Raw genomic sequence first — 20663 nt, forward strand, 5'->3', positions numbered from 1 at the left:
GAATCTATAAAGACTCAAAAACAATACCACTGCCATTTTCCAAAAACCAAGAATAATAACTTCAATTTTTCCTTTCTAATTCAAGTCACACCAAACTTAGAATAATTTCAATAGTCAATTGAATCATGAAGTTTCTTATGCTCTTCTCTTTCCCTCTCCAATAAGCACAAATCACTCACATAAGAAGCAACATAAAATAAAAATAAAATTAAATTAAAAATAAAAATAAAGAAATGTGAACTTCAATGTATTTTGTCTTTTACCTTGACAATTTAAGTCAGGCCTGATGTAAAGAATGATGGTATCATAAAAATAGTACATTTTCTTTTATAAAGGGAACTGTTTAAGCTATTGAAATAAGGTGACAATAATACTTGTATTTATCTTGTCTCTCAGTATCTTTTTGGAGTGAAACGATATTTAAAAAGGTAATATAAATAGTGCACTATTTTGTGCTCGGTACAAGGACATTTTGACACCCATCCATAATCTCTAGATTAAACACCCATATCATACCAAAATATTTCTTCATAGCTGTAACAATTAGTACCCACCCCTTCTGTGGAAGGGGTTACAAACTCTAATGGCCACAGGGGCCAGACAGATAATATAAATAAATAAAGTGGGCTGAAGGTAAGAAAAACAGAATGTTAGAAACATAAATAAATTCTGTTTTTACTGAACACAATACAAATATGTATAATGCTGGTCATTATGTTTAAAATTTTAAATTCTTTTTTTTTTAAATTTTTTTAATGTTTATTTATTATTGAGACACAGAGAGAGACAGAGCATGAGCAGGGGAGGGGCTGAGAGAGAGGGAGACACAGAATCTGAAGCAGGTTCCAGGCTCTGAGCTGTCAGCACAGAGCCCAACGTGGGGTTCAAACTCGTGAACCATGAGATCCTCACTGAACTGAAGGCGGACGCTTAACCGACTGAGCCACCTAGGCGCCCCATTATGTTAAAAATTTTAAAAACCTACTTAATTTATATATTTTGTTTCATAATTCATTATTCCTTTGACTTGGAATCAGAAACTGGATAATTTTTTTTCAGGAGGGGGCTGTTCATTATGACAATGTAGGGATCTAGTACTTACTTACCACTGTTACATGCAATATAGAATTTAGCCTGAAGTCATTTAATAGGGAATTTACTACTATATACTTTCTGCTAGTAAACAGCTGTTGATGAACACTAAGTACTGGCAACACCGATACGATTTTGTATATAGGACATCTACTCTCAGGATATTCACATAATTTTTGTAATTGAATGCCAACATTATTTAGTTTTAGGTACTATACTAGTAAACTGGTGTATTCTATAGCTCTTCATAGTGTTCTGTTGATACTAGTTTAGAAAGGTAAACTACGGGGCGCCTGGGTGGCTCAGTCAGTTAAGCGTCAGATTTCGGCTCAGGTCATGATCTCGTGGTCCGTGAGTTCGAGCCCCGCGTCAGGCTCTGTGCTGACAGCTCAGAACCTGGAGCCTGTTTCAGATTCTGTGTCTCCCTCTCTCTGACCCTCCCCTGTTCATGCTCTGTCTCTCCCTGTCCTAAAAATAAAATGTTAAAAAAAAATAAAAAAAAAAAAGAAAGGTAAACTAAACAGTATTAATTTTCCGTAAGTTTGAAGTTGGAGAACCTATTTCAGAATTCAAGCCATCATATCCATCTCTGAATACCAACTGCAGTTTAGGAAAGTGGGCCAAATTATTCCTTATCTACTACATTCCCTATTGAACCAAATTCATGAAAAACATGTGAATCAACTTATTAGTTGTATCCCAAGTATTTGAACTGTATTGCCAACCTGAATCTTTGAGAAGATATTAGTTGATATTAGTTTTAGAAGATATTAGTTGATAAGGTATGGATTTTTTTTTAACCTAAATGATATTAAAAAGTTATGATTCCCGCCACTCCCCAGAAAGTTTTCTTAGCACCACATCACAGCTAAGCCATCTATGGGCCACAGGTTAAGAAAAGCTTTTCTTCTCCCGAGAATTTGACTGTTGGTTAAGTTCTACTCCCTTGGTTAACTAAAAAAACTGGAATGTCAACCAGACCACTAGGCAACAGTGCATATGTTATCAATGACCTCTAACTGATAAAAATACATCTAAACTAAGAAAAAATATAAACACATGATGGGGATGTCATACTTGGGGCACTCCTGAATGTAGGGACTCATCTATTTGGGCATGAGGACCACTGAATATATATAGCCTATAAAGTTTATTATAAGAGATACTGGCCTCTATGGAACATGAGGCCTTTAAGACAAAGCAGTTCCCACACCTATTCAATGTGAATCCCATATACTTGGTCCTGAAGTTGTCAGCGGGAAGAAGATTGCTCCTGGATTCCTGGATGGCCATATAAACTGCAACACAGACTGCAGCAAAGCCTAAACCTGTTGGCAAGCTGCTACTCCTGTTGGCAAGCTCTGTCTTACATTGATCTTAGTAGACTGATGCCAAGTGTGATCTGTAATAGTCTTGTGGGTCCAAATGCTTAGTTGAACTGAAGACTCCTGCTGGGCACTTTAGATTATCAAACCTCATAGTGCAGAAAACTATGCACTGTGTACATTCATTAAGCAAACAAATTGATTCACCCAGAAGGCAGGATTTAAGAGCTTATTCAGTTCAAATGGTTAATTACCATAACTGTGACATGTTTCACTTTAAATTTTTTATACAAAGAAACATTCAGGGGCACCTGGGTGGCTCAGTCAGTTAAGCATCCGACTTCAGCTCAGGTCATGATCTCACAGTCTGTGAGTTCGAGCCCCTCATTGGGCTCTGTGCGGACAGCTCAGAGCCTGGAACCTGCTTCAGATTCTGTGTCTCCCTCTCTCTCTGCCCCTCCCCTGAAAAACATTTAAAACAAAATTCAAAGAAACACTCAGATAACAACACAGTGAAGTTCCATTCTTTTGTCTTTAAAATTGTGATGTGTTTACAAAATGTCATCACCACCAATTTAAGCTTTGTGTCAGACATGATCACAATGGTCAAAGAAGGATCAACTTTCTTTCTTTCTTTCTTTCTTTCTTTCTTTTTTTCTTTCTTTCTTTCTCTCTCTGTCTTTCTTCCTCCCTCTTTTCTTTCTTCCTTCCTTCCTTCCTTCCTTCCTTCCTTCCTTCCTTCCTTTCTCTCTCTCTCTCTCTCTCTCTCTCTCTCTCTCTCTCTTTCTTTCTTTCTTTCTTTCTTTCTTTCTTTCTTTTCAGTAGGCTCCATGCTGAAGCTCCAATACGGGGCTTGAATTCATGACCCAGAGATCAAGACCTGAGCAGGGACTGAGTCAGATGCTTAACTGACTGAGCTACTCAGGCACACCTTTTTTTTTTTTTTTTTTAAGTTTACTTATTTTGAGAGAGAGCGAGAGAGAGAGCGAGAGCAGGCAGGAGCAGGGCTGAGAGAAAAGGAGAGAGAAAGAATCCCAAGCAGGGTCCACCTGAAGAGCAGTGAGCAGTGGGGCTGAGAGAAAGGGAGAGAGAAAGAATCCCAAGCAGGCTCCACCTGAAGAGCTCTGAAGAGCTCCACCAATGCAGGGCTGGAACCCATCAACGGTAAGCTCATGAGGTGAGTCGAAATCAAGAGTTGGACACTTAACTGAATGAGCCACCCAGGCACCCCAGATTTTATTTTTAAGTAATCTTTACAAGTAACATGGGGTTAAGAGATCAAGAGTCACATGCCCCTCCAGGCAAGCCAGCCAGGTGCCCCTACATTTAGATTTAAAACTAAAAAAAAAAAAAAATAATAATAATAATAAATAAAACTTTTCTCTCAATGTACAAAAAAGCCATCTCCTAAATTTGGACTCACTAAGGAACCATATTCAAATAAATTCTTGTCATTTAAAAAGGCTCATAGATGCTACAAATAAATCACTAATATTTGTATTATATTTGTATTATATGTATATTTTCATAATATTAATATCTGTGCTTTCATCAGCTATGATACAAAATTTAACAAATGACTTAACTTCTTGTCCGTTTGTTCCTAGTACTATATTCACTATGAGTTAAGAGTATTTGCAACTGTACTTATGTATGCAAATACTCAGTCTAGTTGGACACATTTTTTGCTGGATCCAAACTCAACATTAAAAAAAAGGTTTTGGTACACATGTAGTATTTTTTCTTAAAAATATATAACTGCTCATCAACCAATTCAGATGGAATTGCTGAATCATTACATTGTACACCTGAAACTAATATTAACGCTCTATGGTAACTGCACTGGAATTAAAGGAAAAGAAAAAATCTCCATATATAACTGCTCATAATAGCATGAAGAAACACATCTTAAAATTTCAGCTCTCTCCGTCTTTCCCAATTTCTCGACCACGTGTCTTTTCCATTACCCATCCTATTACTGTGGACGGTTTCACAATACTACATGTATGGAGTGAATTATGTCCCTCCCTAAATTCATATGATAAAGCCCCAATCCCCAAATGTGGCTGTATTGGGAGACAGGGCCCTCAGTGAGGTAATTATTGTTAAATGATATCAAAAAGGTGGAGTCCCAATCCAAGAGGGCTGGTGTCCTTGTAAGAAAAGGGAAACACCAGATCACTCTCAACACACATACAAAATAGAAGAGGCCATGCGAGGGCACAGAAAGAAGGCAGCCATTTATAAGCCAGGAAGGAAGCCCTCACCAGAAACTGAGTCAGCTGGCACCTCAATCTGGGACTTCTAGCCTCCCAAACTGTGAGAAAATAAATGTCTGCTGTTTAAGCCACCAAGTCTTATATTCTGTTATGGCAGACGGGGCAGACTAATACACTACACTAAGTTATATTATTTTGCCATGTTGAATTTAAGCTTTATATCAGATACCATGTTAGTAATGGCTACAAGACAATCATCTGTAGCTTACTTTACCTATTATAACTGTAGGGATTTTCTTCATTGTTGCAAACAAGGAGATTCTCCCATTTTCCTTTCTCTTCTTTTGTGTTTTTCATTATTTTATAGACACATGAATATAATATTTTTTTCACTTTAACTATATCATAACAAAGAAAAAATATAAGTACTCAGCTAAGCTGCTGAGACTAAGCCCAAGCTTAGGGGATGGAAGAGAGAACTAAGGTAAAGCAGAGAATGAGAATTCTAAGGAGGGTCAACCATTATTCAGGTACAGTCCATTGTTGATAGGCAAAAATAATGCTCCATAGTTACCAACTCTTCTAATTTCCAATTTTAAATGTTCACAGCTAATTCAAATTAAAAAATAAAAAAAGGACACACATGAAAACATGTTTCCACAAAAATCTGTACATGGATGTTCATAGTAGCATTATTCTAATAGCCAAAAAGTGGAAACAAGTCAAATGTCCATCAACTAATAAATTAACAAATGTGGTATATCTATACAAGGAAATATTATTCATAATAAAGAATTAAGTGCTGATACATGCTACAACAAGGGTAGACCTTGAAAGTGAAAGAAGCAGCAGTTTTGCCATGCAAAAGAAGTCAGACACAAAAGGCCCTACGTCGTATGATTCCATTTATATGAAATGTTCAAACCAGGCAAATCCACAGACACAGAAAGTAGATTAGTGGCTTCTAGGGGTTAGGGGAAGATAAAAAATGGCAAGTGACTGCTTAATTAAGGTTACAGGGTTTCTTTATGGGATGATGGAAATATTCTATAATTAGATGGTAGTTATGGTTGCACAACATTGTGAATATACTAAAAACCACTGAATAGTACACTTCAAAATGGCAACTTTTACATTAATTAAAAACAAAACAAAAAACAAAGCAGCACTTGCTTTGGACAAACGAAAATAAACATGTTTTCAGGCCAAATCAGACTTGCATGCTGCCAATCTACAATTTCAACTCTCTATTAAAGATTCTCAAATGATATTTAAAAAAAAATTTTTTTTTAATGTTTATTTGTTTTTGAGACAGAGAGAGACAGAGCATGAACGGGGGAGAGTCAGAGAGAGAGGGAGACACAGAATCTGAAACAGGCTCCAGGCTCTGAGCTGTCAGCACAGAGCCTGACGCGGGACTCGAACTCACAAACCGTGAGATCATGACCTGAGCCGAAGTCGGACGCTTAACCAACTGAGCCACCCAGGCGCCCCTCAAATGGTATCTTTACCCATTCTACATATAGGCAGAAGAGTATGACTGCAAAATTTAACAAAAGAAAGACTGTTTCCAATTAGCAGAAAAAAACTAAAATAAAGGTTAGGATTTCCTTCAACTTTGTTTTTCCCCATAAAATTTCCTTTTTAAATTTTTTCATCCCTTCTAAATTAGAATACAGTATCTAACATGGAGTAAAAATATAGATTCAACTTCATGGCATCCTGTAAGTAACTTCCAGGTAGTATATCACCTAACAAAATATCCTGGGTCTTAAACAGAGGACTTAAGTTATACCTAACACTTGCTTTGCAATCTATTATAGTCTGAGAATAACAGTCAACAAATTTTAAAGAGCTTCAAGCTCTTACAGTAGTAGTATGACTGACCCTAATGTGAGTGTGAAAAAAATGAGTGTCAGCAGAACTTAGAAAAAGGATCAAGATTAGGAGATTCTAGATGGCCCTGAAGAATAACTAGAATTTCCACACTGGAGGAACATTATCTCGAGATAAAAGCATGATAAGACACAGAAGGAATGCCCAAGACACCAGGAGAAAATAAAGAAGTCTAGATAATCTGGAACCAGTGATCCTGTAAGAAAACAGTAGGAGACAACAGCAGAAAATAGTTTGAGGCCAGACTAGGAGATTCTGAATGGCAGTTTAAGAAATTCAGACTTTTTCAAAGGCAATTCTAATTGCATTTGAAATTAAAAAACCAATTTAATTATTTAGTTAGTGAATGTTTTTGGACATATGATGCCATTTTTGGATCTTTTTTCTGCCTATTTTTATATGTAATGCATTTCTTCTTGGCATGTATATAAAAAGTAATTTTCCTAAGGTTAGGCACAAAGCATGACAATTTAACAAAGAAAAATCTATTTTAGTTGCAAGAGTAGCTGTTTTATTCTTTATTCATTTCCTGTTTATTTTTTCCTCCCTGATGTCTGATTTCCGAATATCCCCCTAGCCCCCCGCCCAAGGGGGGCTATATCTAATAGTTTGTTTATATCTAATAGTAATAAAAATGACAAGCCCAGAATCCCATTTCTTTGGTCTTGGTTGGAACAGAACATAATTACACCTGAGAGGATAGAGTAAGAGATAGGGCTTTGGGGGCTGAATAAAACTGTCTACTACAAATTATATGTTAGTGCAGCATCGAAAGTACAGGCACTGTGGACAAAGACCCGAACGACTGCCCAGGTGTGAATACTGGGTGCACCACTAACAGGTTATGTGACTCTGGGAAAGTCACTCAAACCTCTCCGTATCTCGTTTCTCTCATCTGAAAACAACAACAATGAACTAATGTCATGCCTAACAGTTGTTGCGAAGATTATATGACTTACCATATGTAAATCACTGAGAACAGTACTTGACACATGGGCAGTGGTATGTGCCAGCTATTTTATCCACTTTAGTGTAAGCTTCACAAAGACAAGGATTTCAGTCTTTGTCTACTAAAATGGTGTTTGGAACATAGGTGTACAGTAAGTATTTCTTGTCAGATGCTTAATGAACTGAGCCACCTGGGGGGCCCCTCGTTGTGCTTTCTCTTAACTCTTGAGGGTGATAACATCAGCATTCACTAAGGAGTAGTGAAAGACTTTGTTGTATTTTTGAACAGACTTTGAAAGACCTTGTTGTATTTGAAACAAAACAGCTTTTTGAAAGACTGTTGTATTTAGACAAATACAAGGTTAGGAGGAAACTGCCTCTATAACCTTTTGCTATTCAAAGTGTGGTCCTTTGACCAGCATCATCAGTGTCACCTAGGTCCTTATTTAATATGGCAAATCGGCAGCCTCACATCAGATCAACTCAATCAGTGTCTGCACTATAAAAAGATCACCATGTAAACAGCATGTCTATTAACATTTGAGAAGTACCGCCCTAGATCACTCTAGTTGAAGAGTATAGGTGATACAAAGATCAGGGTTTAAATCTAGACTCTGACACTTTATTATCTGTAGCAGTGAGGGCAAGTTTATAAACTTCCTAATTCCCTCAACTCTAAAATCGAAATAATAGTAGTAGTTACTTCAAGGAGCTGCTATGATGATGAAATGAAAATGTACACACAGCATTTTGTGGGCTGCACTGTAACATGACTAGTGGGAATATAAAATGGTGCAGCACCTGTAAAAAATGGTATGGCAGATCCTCAAACTACCATATGATTCAGCAATTCCACTTCTAGGTATATACTCAAGAGAAGTGAAAGCAGGAACTCAAACAGATATTTGTACACCTGTGTTTGTAGCAGCACTATTCACAACAGCCGAAAGGTGGAAGAAACTCAACTGTCTACTGACAATGAATAAATAAAAACATGACACACATACACAGTGGATTATTACTCAGCTTGTCATTATGCTCGGTGAAATTAGCCGGTTACAAATGAACAGTCTATGATTTCTTGAACACAAGATTCCTAGAGTCAGGCAAACTCAGAAAGTAAAATGGTGGATGCCAGGGGCTAGAGAGAGGGGTTAACAGGTACAGAGTTTCAGATGGGGAGGATGACTCCAGAAACAGACGGTGGTGACAGATGCCCAACAACGTAAATGTACTTCATGACACAGAATTGTACACTTAAAATAAGTGGTTAAAATGATAAATTCTATGTTATGGTCATTTTACTCCAATGATAAAAAAGAGTTCACTAAGTATCTTTGCATTCTTGAAATAGTAAAAATGTTTTGATGATCTGAACATGTTTTATTTAAACTTTTTAAATGTTCAATATAAAAGATGATAGTACTCAATGGCTTTTTGCTTCTTATTTCTCATTAAAGAAAAGAAAAATCAACCTCCTTCTACAGGAAGACTTCAACTTTTCAAATTGAGAGAATTCTAATTAATACAGCTGGAAGCAGGAGTAGAAGAAGAGAGAAGAAATTACAAAACAAAGCAAAACAAAACACACAAAAAAAAACCTTGTTTAGGTGCTTCTTCCTCCTTTTTAGAGTCCTCATCCTCTAAGCTGGGACTTTCCCGGGAAGAGTTGTCCTGTTGGCTAGAGTTTTTCAGTAGCACAGGATCAATCTGTGCTTTCAGGAGGGCAAGAGTCTCAGCCAACTCGTTTCGATTTCTAAATAAGGGAAAAAACAAAACAGCATAAAATTCTTAATTCTGTTCTAAAGAGCTTTCAGAATAATACCTATTAGAAATTAAAATAAAAAGAAAAACACAATCAAGAACACCCAAAACCCTGGTACACCTCATCTTAATTAACTTGAATTTAAGTACTAGGAATTGATGCATATTAAATATACTATTCTGCAAAAGGAAAGAATCTATACTCTCTATTGATTAAAATGCCAATGCAAATCTCTGGCTAAAAAGAACAGTAGGAACAAAATTAAAATTCAAAATCTGGTAATTTTTAAAAGTAGTATGCAATCTCTAAGAAGTACAAAAGCAATGTCAAATTTCCCTGAAGAGGCATTTGTTTTAAACAAAATGATTCAAGTTAAAAAAAAAAAAATTTTTTTTAACATTTATTTATTTTTGAGAGAGACAGAGACAGAGTGCGAGCTGGGGAGGGGCAGAGAGAAAGGGAGACACAGAATATGAAGCAGGCTCCAGGCTCTGAGCTGTCAGCAAAGGGCCCAATGTAGGACTGGAACTCATGAACTGCGAGATCGTGACCTGAGCCAAATAACCGACTGAGCCACCCAGGTGCCCCAAAATGATTCAAGTTCTTGATTCATTTGTAAGTAAGAAAGCTTTTCCATCTACAGAGAGAATAACATTTGATGCTGTTATAACATTATGATCCAGGTCTTTATGAATAATTACAGCAAAGTCAGCTCTTACAACACAGTTCAAAAACCTAAGAATTTAGGAAACTGGATGTTGTTCTGTTAATTATAGTTTGCAACTACAAGAAGAGACTTCAATTTCAAAAAAAAAAATACAAGAAAACCCTGGGGCACCTGGGGGGCTAAGTCGGTTGAACATCTGACTTCGGGGGCGCCTGGGTGGCGCAGTCGGTTAAGCGTCCGACTTCAGCCAGGTCACGATCTCGCGGTCCGGGAGTTCGAGCCCCGCGTCAGGCTCTGGGCTGATGGCTCGGAGCCTGGAGCCTGTTTCTGATTCTGTGTCTCCCTCTCTCTCTGCCCCTCCCCCGTTCATGCTCTGTCTCTCTCTGTCCCAAAAATAAATAAACGTTGAAAAAAAAATTAAAAAAAAAAAAAAAGAACATCTGACTTCGGCTCAGGTCATAGTCTCACAGTTCATGAGTGCAAGCCCCACATCTGGCTCGCTGATGCCAGTGAAGAGCCCACTTCAGATTCTTTGTCGCCCTCTCTGGCCCTCCCCCGTTAGTGCTCTCTCAAAAATAAATAAACACTTAAAAAAAATACATGAAAATCCCAAATAAATAAGATTTAACCTATCAATTCTCTATTTTTACTACCCAGACCAGAACTGTGTGAGAGATGATTGACTTAAATGCTGCCTATAGACAAGAAAACTCACTTGGGTATTTCTCCTCCCCAGATAAGCAATGTGTAAAAGTGAAGAGAACAATGAAACCCTGGACTAAGAGTTGGAAAAGTCAACTCTAGATCTGCCCCTGAGTTAATCAATACCATGATCTTCCCATCTGTGTTGTCAAAGCAATGTGTATACATCTCTAATCCTATGTAGTTTGTATTCAAATGAAATTATTTCTGTTCTTATCTGCCATGCCATACATGTCTCTATCCTGTCCCCTTCTACCTCCATCCCAGCTTAACTCTGGTGACAGTAGGGACACTAACTTATGAAGTAGGCTCTTAAGGAAATATTTAATGAATGAATAGAATCCCTATTCCTAACCTAGATGACTGTGTCCCTGGACAAATCATAGAGCTTCAAAAGGCCTCAGCTTCCTTATCTATAGAATAAAAGACAGGATTCACTCAAATATTATTAAAACAGCCTCCTGAGGAAGTAATAAAATTGTCACTGATGGGAATATTAAAATTTTGTCATTGTATATGGTAATGAACACACAAATTTATACATATTATTGTATATGGGAATGAATTCACAGGTTACCACATTACAAATAAAGTGAAGTTCTAGAATTATAAATTATCTAATAGTAGGAGGTCAGATTAAGATGCTCTTTCAGGATGCTGGCACTGCCTCCACATTACAAAAAGTAACTTAGAGATAAGTTAGAGATATTAAATAAATTTATTTTTGGCAAAGTTCACATTTCCTATAACTTCATTACACCAACCTGCTTCTAACCTAAGACTCTATCCACTTAATGTTATTACTTCTCTTAGTACACTGAGAATGCCACATGTACAAAGTGTCTCAACCTTCTTGTTATTTTTTGAAGTCATGCTGGGACCTGAATATATTAAGTTATTCACTGTATCTATTTTAAAAAGTTTCCAAACATAAGAAAAGAACCAATACTACCACAAAATCCATGTTAATTATTTGACTAAACAACAAAAAAACTTAGCAGAAAAATTCATTAAAGAACTCCATAATGGGGCACCTGGGTGTCTCACTCAGTTAAGCGTTTGACTTCGGCTCAGGTCATGATCTTGTGGTTCGTAGATTCAAACCTCGCTCGGACTCTGTGCTAACAGTTCAGAGCCTGGAGCCTGCTTCAGATTCTGTCTCCCTCTCTCTCTGCTCCTCCTTCACTCATACTGTCTCTCTCTGTCTCAAAAATGAACATTAAAAAAAAATTTTAATATTAAAAAAAAAAAAAAACCTCCGTAAAAGCTTTTAACCCAACTACTGTGTTAAAATGCAAGCCTCATGTAGTCATAATTGTATGAAAACAGACAACTACCCACATTTGGAGTTCTCCTATTTTGATCTAAAAATGAAATTTAGTATGCTAAATAAGTTTTTTAAAAATCCCAAATTTGAGGATGCCTGGGTGGCTCAGTCAGTTGAACATCCCAACTGTTGATTTTGGCTCAGGTCATGATCTCACAGTCGTGGGATGGGAGTCCCGCATTCAGTCTACTTGCTGAGCATGGAGCCTGCTTGGGATTCTCTCTCTTCCTCTCTTTGCCCCTCTCCAGTTCACATGTGTGTGTGTGCTCTCTCCCAAATATTTTTAAAAAATAAAAAATAAAAAAATCCCAAGTTTTGAACTAGTCAGAGGGGATTTTTATAAATAATCATATATTCAAATTATACCCCAAATTCTTATCACTATCTCCAGGAAATCTTAGACTAGACTATGGATGCTAACAATAATTCAGTGGCTCTGTTCTCCTTCCTTCCAGGGCTTGTTTTTCTCTAAAATGTTTCATCACTCAGGTGTATTAGATATAACCCTACAGGGGCGCCTAGGTAACGCAGTTGGTTGAGCGACTGAGTTTGGCTCAGGTCATGATCTCACGGTTTGGGAGTTCAAGCCCTGCATCGAGCTTGCTGTTGTCAGGACAGAGCCCACTTCTGATCCTCTGTCCCCCAATCACTCTGCCCCTCCCCTGCTAGCGCTCTCTCTCTCTCTCTCTCTCTCTAAAATAAATAAAACACGAGATAAAAAAAATAAAGATATATCTCTCCAAAATACCATGCTCTCTTAGAATGTCAGGTTTGCATTTCTGTTCTCTTGGCTTGAATGTGTTTCCCATAGCTAGCTAACCCTACTATTCTTTCAAAGACAAGCAAAGAATGAATAAACAAATGTGGTATATCCATGCAAGCAATACTATTTAGCCATAAAAAGGAACACAGTAATGATTCTAAGTATATTAACGAACCCTGAAACCATTATGCTCCCTGAAAGAAGCCAGACACAATGGCCACATATTATATGATTCTATGTACGTGAAATGTCTGGAATAGGCAAATTATAGAAACTGAAAGTAGATCGGCAGCTGCCATGGGCTGTGTAAAGGGAGAATGGTGAATAAAACTGCTAATGTCCAGGGTAGGCAGTAGTACAAGGTTGCTCTGCTGGGTGGGGAAAATGTCCTGGAGTTTGAAAGCTGTGATGGCTGCACAACTTTGTGAATATACTAAAAATCACCGAAACTGTATTAAAAACAAAATTAATAGTGGCTTAGGGGCACCTGGGTGGCTCAGTCAGTTAAGCATCTGACTTTGGCTCAGGACATGATCTTGTGGTTCGTGAGTTTGAGCCCTGTGTCGGGCTCTGTGCTGACAGCTAAGAGCCTGGATCCCGCTTCAGATTCTGTGTCTTCTTCTCTCTGCCCCTCCCCTGCTCAAGCTCTCTCTCTCTCTCAAAGAATAAATGAACATAAAAAAAAAATTAATGGTGGCTTGGATAAGAACATAGCAATGAAGTGGATGAGGAATGATCAAACACTGGATACATTTTGCACAGACAGCTGTTTAGATTTGCTGATAGAGTGGATGTGAAGTGTGAGAAAAAAGACAAGTCAAGATTGTATCCCAAGGTTTTAGCCCCAAGCAGCTGAAAGGATGTGGCTGCTATTAACTGAGATGGGACAAAATGTTGAAGCGGAAAGGTTAGAAGCCCAGATTAACAGGCAGATTGATTTTGACGTAACAGGTTCTAAACTCTTGTGTTTTACTATCTGTACCTTAAGTTAATTCAGACTTTGGTGAAATGGAGCATATCATCCTAATTATTATATTGTGAAAAATGATTTTTCCTAGTAGTCTAAGTCTAAGGTTTGCTCAGAGTTAGAATTAGTGGTAGGGATTAAACCTTTAAGAAGCAATTGAGCTGGTAGTACAGTACAATAAAAACTTAAAAAAAAAAAAAAGACAAAACAAAAACAAAGCCAAGCATAGGCATCATCTTCTCCCAAGTATGGGTTAGGTATCTGATTCCTAAATAGCACACCAGAATGATCTCCATCAGAGATCACATTTATGATCCTATATTATCATTTACTATTTCCCTGTATCTTTCTCTCACAATTTGGAACTCCTTAAGAAACTACATCATGTCTTTGCATTTCCAGGGCACAGCACAGTGTGAATATAGCAACTCTGTAAATATATATAGTATAGGATTACAGGGTTCGGCAATATTCTAGCTTTTTTTCATCTGATTGCAAATTAATGAGGTGACAAAATAGGGAAGATAATGGAATGTGACAGTATTTCCTATGGGGGCCAAGAAACTGAAGGAAGGCATTAATGAGTAATAGCAACAGTATTGATAACAGAACTTAACATCAGCGAGTGATTACTGTGTTCCGAGAACTACTCCAAGCACTTTACATGAACTAGTTCATATAATTCCAATATAACCTGATTATAGGTACTGTTGTTATCACCCCCATTTTATAGATGAAGAAAGTGAGGACACTGCAGAGATGTACAGTAATCTGCCTCAGGTTGCAGTTAGCATAGATTAAAGGCAGGACTGAATTATAGTCTGACTTCAGAGACCATCTTCTCAATCACTGTGCTATACTAGCAACATATGGTTTACAAATGTCTTTGACAGAGTCTGTAATTTTGGGTACATGAAAACTCAACCTGTTTAGAATTCAGGTTTTGGAAAATGATTGTCAAACGCTTTTAATTCTTAAAGCATTTTTATTGTATAATTTATACACTTTGAAATGAAAAGATTTTAAATGTTCAGTTAATCAGTTTTGACATTTTGATTGCTTTCAAGTTTTGGCAAGTATGAATAAAGCTGCTATAAACATTTGTGTGCAGGTTTTTATGTGAACATAACTCTTTAACTCCTTTGGGCAAACTCCTTGGATGGCTGCTGGATCATATGGTGTTTAATTAGGTAAGAAACCATCGACTGTCTTCCAAAGTGGCTATGCCATTGTGCATTCCCACCAGCAATGGCAGAAAGTTCCTGCTACTCCACATCCTTGTCAGCATTTGGTGTTGTCAGTGTTCTGATTTTGGCCATTCTAATAGGCATATAATAGTATCTCATTTTAATTTACATTTCACTGATGACATGATGTGGCACTTTTCATGTATATATCTGTTCAAATATATGTGTGTATTTGCCATCTGTATACCTTTGTTGCAAAGGAATCTGTTAAGGTCTTTGGTCCATTTTTAAATCACATTTTCTTATTGTTGAGTTTTAAGAGTTCTTTATATATTTTGGATAACAGGCTTTTATCAAATACATCTTTGGTAAATATCTTCTCCCAGTCTGTGGCTTAGCTTTTTATTATATTGACAATGCCCTCCCAGAACGGAAATTTTTAATTATAATGAAGCCCAGCTCTTATCAATTCTTTCTTTCATGGATTGTACCTTTGGTATTGTACCAAAAAAGTTATCAGCAAACCCAAAATTGTCAATCTGCTTCTGTGCTATCTTCTTAGACACTTATAGTTTTGCATTTTATATGGAGATATGTAATCCATTAAAAAAAATTTTTTTTTAACATTTATTTATTTTTGAGACAGAGAGAGACAAAGCATGAACGGGGGAGGGTCAGAGAGAGGGAGACACAGAATCTGAAACAGGCTTCCGGCTCTGAGCTGTCAGCACAGAGCCCGACGCAGGGCTCAAACTCACAGACCGTGAGATCATGACCCAAGCCGAAGTCAGCCGCTTAACTGAGCCACACAGGCTCCCCGATGTGTAATTCATTTTGAGTTAATTTTTCTTAAGGGTGTAAAGTGTCTAGATTAAATGTTTTACATATGGATGTCTATTTTTTCCAGCATTTTTTCTCCATTGTATTGTCTTTGCTCCTTTGTGAAAGATCAGTTGACTATATTTATACGGATTTATTTCATAGCTCCCTATTCTGTTCCACTATATATTTGTCTAGTCTTTTTTTTTTTATTTTTTTATTTTTTTTTCCAACGTTTATTTATTTTTGGGACAGAGAGAGACAGAGCATGAACGGAGGAGGGGCAGAGAGAGAGGGAGACACAGAATCGGAAACAGGCTCCAGGCTCTGAGCCATCAGCCCAGAGCCCGACGCGGGGCTCGAACTCCCGGACCGCGAGATCGTGACCTGGCTGAAGTCGGACGTTTAACCGACTGCGCCACCCAGGCGCCCCTAGTCTTTTTTTTTTTTTAAGTAATCTCTACGTACAACATGGGGTTCGAACTCATGACCCCGAGATGAAGAGTCACATACTCCACCAACTGAGCCAGCCAGGCATCCTTATATTTGTCTGTTCTTTCACCAATACCACACTGTCTCAATTACTGTAGCTTTATAGTAAGTCGTGAAGTTGGGTAGTGTCAGTCTTATAATTTTGTTTTTCTTCAATATGTGTTGTCTATTTTGGGTTTCTTGCCTCTCCATATAAACTTTATTTTATGAGAGAGAGAGAGAGAGAGAGAGAGAGAGAGGGAGGGAGGCAGGTAGAGGGAGAGAGAATCTTAAGCAGGTTCCACGCTCAGTGCGGAACCCGATGTGGGGCTCAATCCCACAACCCTGGGATCATGACCTGAGCCAAAATCAAGAGTCAGACGTTCAACCAACTGAGCCACCCAGGTGTCCCTCTTCATATAAATTTTAAAATAAGTTTGCCAATATCCACAAAATAACCTCAGAGATTTTGATTACGATTGCATTAAATCTATAGATTTTAGGTTGGGAAAAATTGACATTTTGGCAATATTAAATGCTCATATCCACAAATATGGAATATCTATTTATTTAGTTCTTTTTTGGTTCTTTCATTAGAGTTTTATAGTTTTCCTCAGATAGATTTGTTTATATTTTGTTGTATTATACCAAAGTATTTCAATTTGGGGGGAGATAATATAAATGGTATTGTGTTTTTAAATTCAGATTTCACATATTCACTGATGGTATGGTATATAGGAAAGCAACTGACATTTTGTTTATTAATCCTGTATGTTGCTACCCTGCTATAATCACTTATAAGTTCCAGGAGAGTTTGTTGTTAACCCTTTCAGATTTCCTACATAGATGATCATGTCATTTGCACATAAAGATGGTTTTCTTTTTTGCTTCCCAATCTATCTCTTACTTCCTTTTCTTACTGCATTAGCTAGGACTTTGAATACGATGTTGAAAAGGAATTTTTAAGGATTTTTACATCTAAGTTCATGAGAGATACTGGTCTACACTTTCCCTTTCCTGTAATGTCTTTGTCTGGTTCTGTTATTAGGGTAATGCTGGCCTTATAAAATGAATTAGGCATTATTCCCTCTCCTATCTTCTGAAAGAGACTGAAGGGAATTTAATTCCTTCCTTAAATGTTTGGTGGAATTCGCTAGTGAACCCATCTGGGCTTGTTGCTTTCTGTTTTAGAAGGTTATTAATCATTGATCCAATTTATTTAATAGATAGAGGCCTGTTCATATTGTCTACTTCTTCTTGTGAGAATTTTGGCAGATCATGTCTTTTAAGGAATTGGTCCATTTCATCTAAGTTATCAATTTGTGTGTACAGTTGTTCACGGTATTTCTTTATTATCCTTTTAATGTCCCTGGGATTTGTAGTAATGCCCCTTCTTTAATTTCTGATATCACTAATTTGTGTCCACTCTTTTTTTCTTAGTTAGCCTGGCTAGTGGCGTATCAATCTTGTTGATCTTAAAAAAAAAAAAAAACAGCCTGTTTTATATGCAAAGTTTTTCCAAATATTGCTTTCACTGCAAATTTTCAACCACAAATTTTGACAAGTTGTACCTGCATTTTCATTTAACTCAAAATATTTAAAAATTTGTCTTAAGATTTCTTCTTTGACCCACATGTTATGTAGAAGTGTATTATTTAACATCTAAGTATGTGGAGATTTTAAAGCTCTCTTTCTATTACTGATTTCTAGTTCAATTCCATTTTGTGGTCTGAAAGCAGACACTGTATATTGCCTAGGTATTAAATTTTAAGAAGATCAAATATAGAAAATTCGTTTTTTATGGATCACTATTTTTACAAAAAAATATTCCATTTGATTTTTAAATTGCAAAGTTCAGTTTTAAAATTTATCAGGGGCTGACTTATAGGGATGCTTAGATGGCTCAGTCAGTTAAGCATCCAACTCTTGTTTTCAGGTCAGGTCGTGATCTCACGGTTCATAAAACTGAGCCCTGTGTCAGGCTCCGCGCTGATAGCGTGCTTGGGATTCTCTCTCCCCCTCTGTCTCTGCCCCTCCCTGGCCTGTGTGTGCACTCATTCTCTCTCTCTCTCTCAAAATAAAAATACACTTAAAAAAAAGGCTGACTTACAGCTTGAAAAAACTCAGAATTCTAGGGGTGCCTGGGTGGCTCAGTCAGTTGAGCGACCGACTTCGGCTCAGGTCATGATCTCGCTCGCGGCCCGGGAGTTCGAGCCCCGCATCGGGCTCTGTGCTGACAGCTCAGAGCCTGGAGCCTGTTTCAGATTCTGTGTCTCCCTCTCTCTCTGACCCTCCCCCGTTCATGCTCTGTCTCTCTCTCTCTCCCAAAAATAAATAAATGTTAAAAAAAAAAAGAAAGTCTGATTTAAAAAAAAAAAAAAGAAAAAACTCAGAATTCTAAAGACGAGCTAACTTTTGTCACATAACCTTGTTTTAAGACTGAGACAGAAACATATTTCCAACACCAGAAATCTCCATGAAAATTAGCAATACTTTGAAGAAATAGTTTTAAACAAAAGAAGCAGACTTTTCATTTCACTAGTAAAAATTATATTCACCAATGAAGAAAAATATCCAAGAGCGATCTATTAAATAAAAAAGTCAAAATTCTATTTGCTTTACTTGCTCTTCATTTATTATCTCAGTTTCTAAGTGAATTTCTTGCCGAAAAGATTACTGCCTCCTTAAAAACTCCACTCATACAAGTTTAGAAAATGCTTCTGACAGCATCGATCAGTCTTCAGACAACAATTTCTCTGCAATATAAAAAAAGCAAATGTTCTCACTTCTGTAAGCACAGTTCTACTTCCCCATAATTTGTATCCACGGATCCTGGCTCAGTGCTTGAGAGAAATACTCTTACACAAATCAATCCTTTAAATGTTTAAAGATAATTATATCTCCCTAAATTTCTACTAAATCAAGTATTTTTAGTTCATTCAATCATCTTCTTTGTGGTCCTTCCCATAAAGCATTTATTCTACCATATTAATATTCTTCTTAGAGTTAGGCATCCACATCTAAATACTAGACTCCAGGAAGGATGTCATTACAGCCAAGTGGGATAACATCCTACACATTATTTTGGGTACATAATGTATTTTAATGACAATGAAGATCATAATTTTGGTGACAGTCAAGAATAACACAATGCTTTTCACATTCAACATTCACAAAAATAAGAGACCTATATGGACAAGACGGTTCACTACATTTGTCAAAATTAGTACTACTGCATCAAGTTAAAGGTAACTAAAATGCCTTGTGACAGAACATGTCAAGTATATGAAGTATAAACAGACCAAACTGAGGATTTACGGAAAACCATGGTACTTCCCCACATCTCATATATTATATACAACTAAGAGCTATTATTTATAATATAAGGGATTTCACAGGTGCCTGAAGCCCATCTACAGATCCCAAAGCTACATTATTCATTAGTATAACCATAATTGCTCAGCATAGTACCTAATTACACAAGTAGATATGCAATATAAATTTATATATTCCTCACAATAACTTTACTATCATCCTCATTCTAAAGTGCAGAAAAGTGAATATCAAAGAAATTAAGTAATCTGCCTTCAGATGGTAAGTAGAGGAACCCAGATTCAAGCACAGTTAGCTCTAACCACATCATCTAAACACTTCTCTCACATCATCCATCAGGGTATAATCTACACTATACATTAGAAATTGCTTTAAGCATTATGACTGATCAGAAATAATAATAATGATTTTTCTCTGTCAGATTTTCTTCATCTACAAAGTAGAGAATATTTCTTTTTCTTTTTTTTTTTTAAACATTTATTTTTGAGACAGAGAGAGACAGAGCATGAACGGGGGAGGGTCAGAGAGAGAGGGAGACACAGAATCTGAAACAGGCTCCAGGCTCTGAGCCATCAGCACAGAGCCCGACGCGGGGCTGGAACTCACGGACCATGAGATCATGACCTGAGCCGAAGTCGGACGCTCAACCGACTGAGCCACCCAGGCGCCCCGAGAATATTTCTTAAATAACTATGCAAGGTGGATACAAGAAATAGTATAAGTGGTAGAACATCACGAACAGAACCTCATTCAATGTATCACAGGGAGAGATGGTAAGTGACTTTCATTTCAGGATTATTTGTTTAGTAAATTAACTATATGGAGAACCAGACTATATTACAGTATGATTGAAGGGAGCTTATAAAACAAGCCCCTACAAAGTCATTCAATTCACATTAATTCTTAAGGAATTGAAGTTGAGCTTCTCTGACCCAAACAAACATTCTAAGTTCCCACAGATTCCCTCTTCAAAACACTAATAAATAACCACTAAACAAAAATCTGCTAAAACTCAAATGAGCAAAAACAGAGAGGAATAAAAGTCAAAGGAGTTTTTCATAAGTCAGGTTATATATCCACTAATTCTCCCTACTTTAGTTATAGGTTTAGTTATAGATCCTGATAACTTTGAAATTAATATAAAATGTGGGTACTAGTGAAATAAATTCTAAATAATTAAGT

The 20663-nt window shown here is 37.0% G+C and overlaps 1 protein-coding gene across 2 annotated transcripts in view; it reads right to left on the minus strand.

Moving 5' to 3' along the window:
* RSF1 (remodeling and spacing factor 1) overlaps window positions 1–20663 on the minus strand; it is a 163586-nt gene that overhangs the window by 53163 nt on the left and 89760 nt on the right. For both annotated transcript variants that reach the window (XM_040489460.1, XM_040489459.1), the window contains exon 5: window positions 9082–9236. In XM_040489460.1, the coding sequence (XP_040345394.1) occupies window positions 9082–9236 (155 nt within the window). The remainder of the gene's footprint in view (window positions 1–9081; window positions 9237–20663) is intronic.

This window comes from Herpailurus yagouaroundi, unplaced genomic scaffold (genome assembly GCF_014898765.1).
Source record: "Herpailurus yagouaroundi ecotype Mexico unplaced genomic scaffold, PumYag 180, whole genome shotgun sequence".
NCBI classification, from domain to species: Eukaryota; Metazoa; Chordata; class Mammalia; order Carnivora; family Felidae; genus Herpailurus; species Herpailurus yagouaroundi.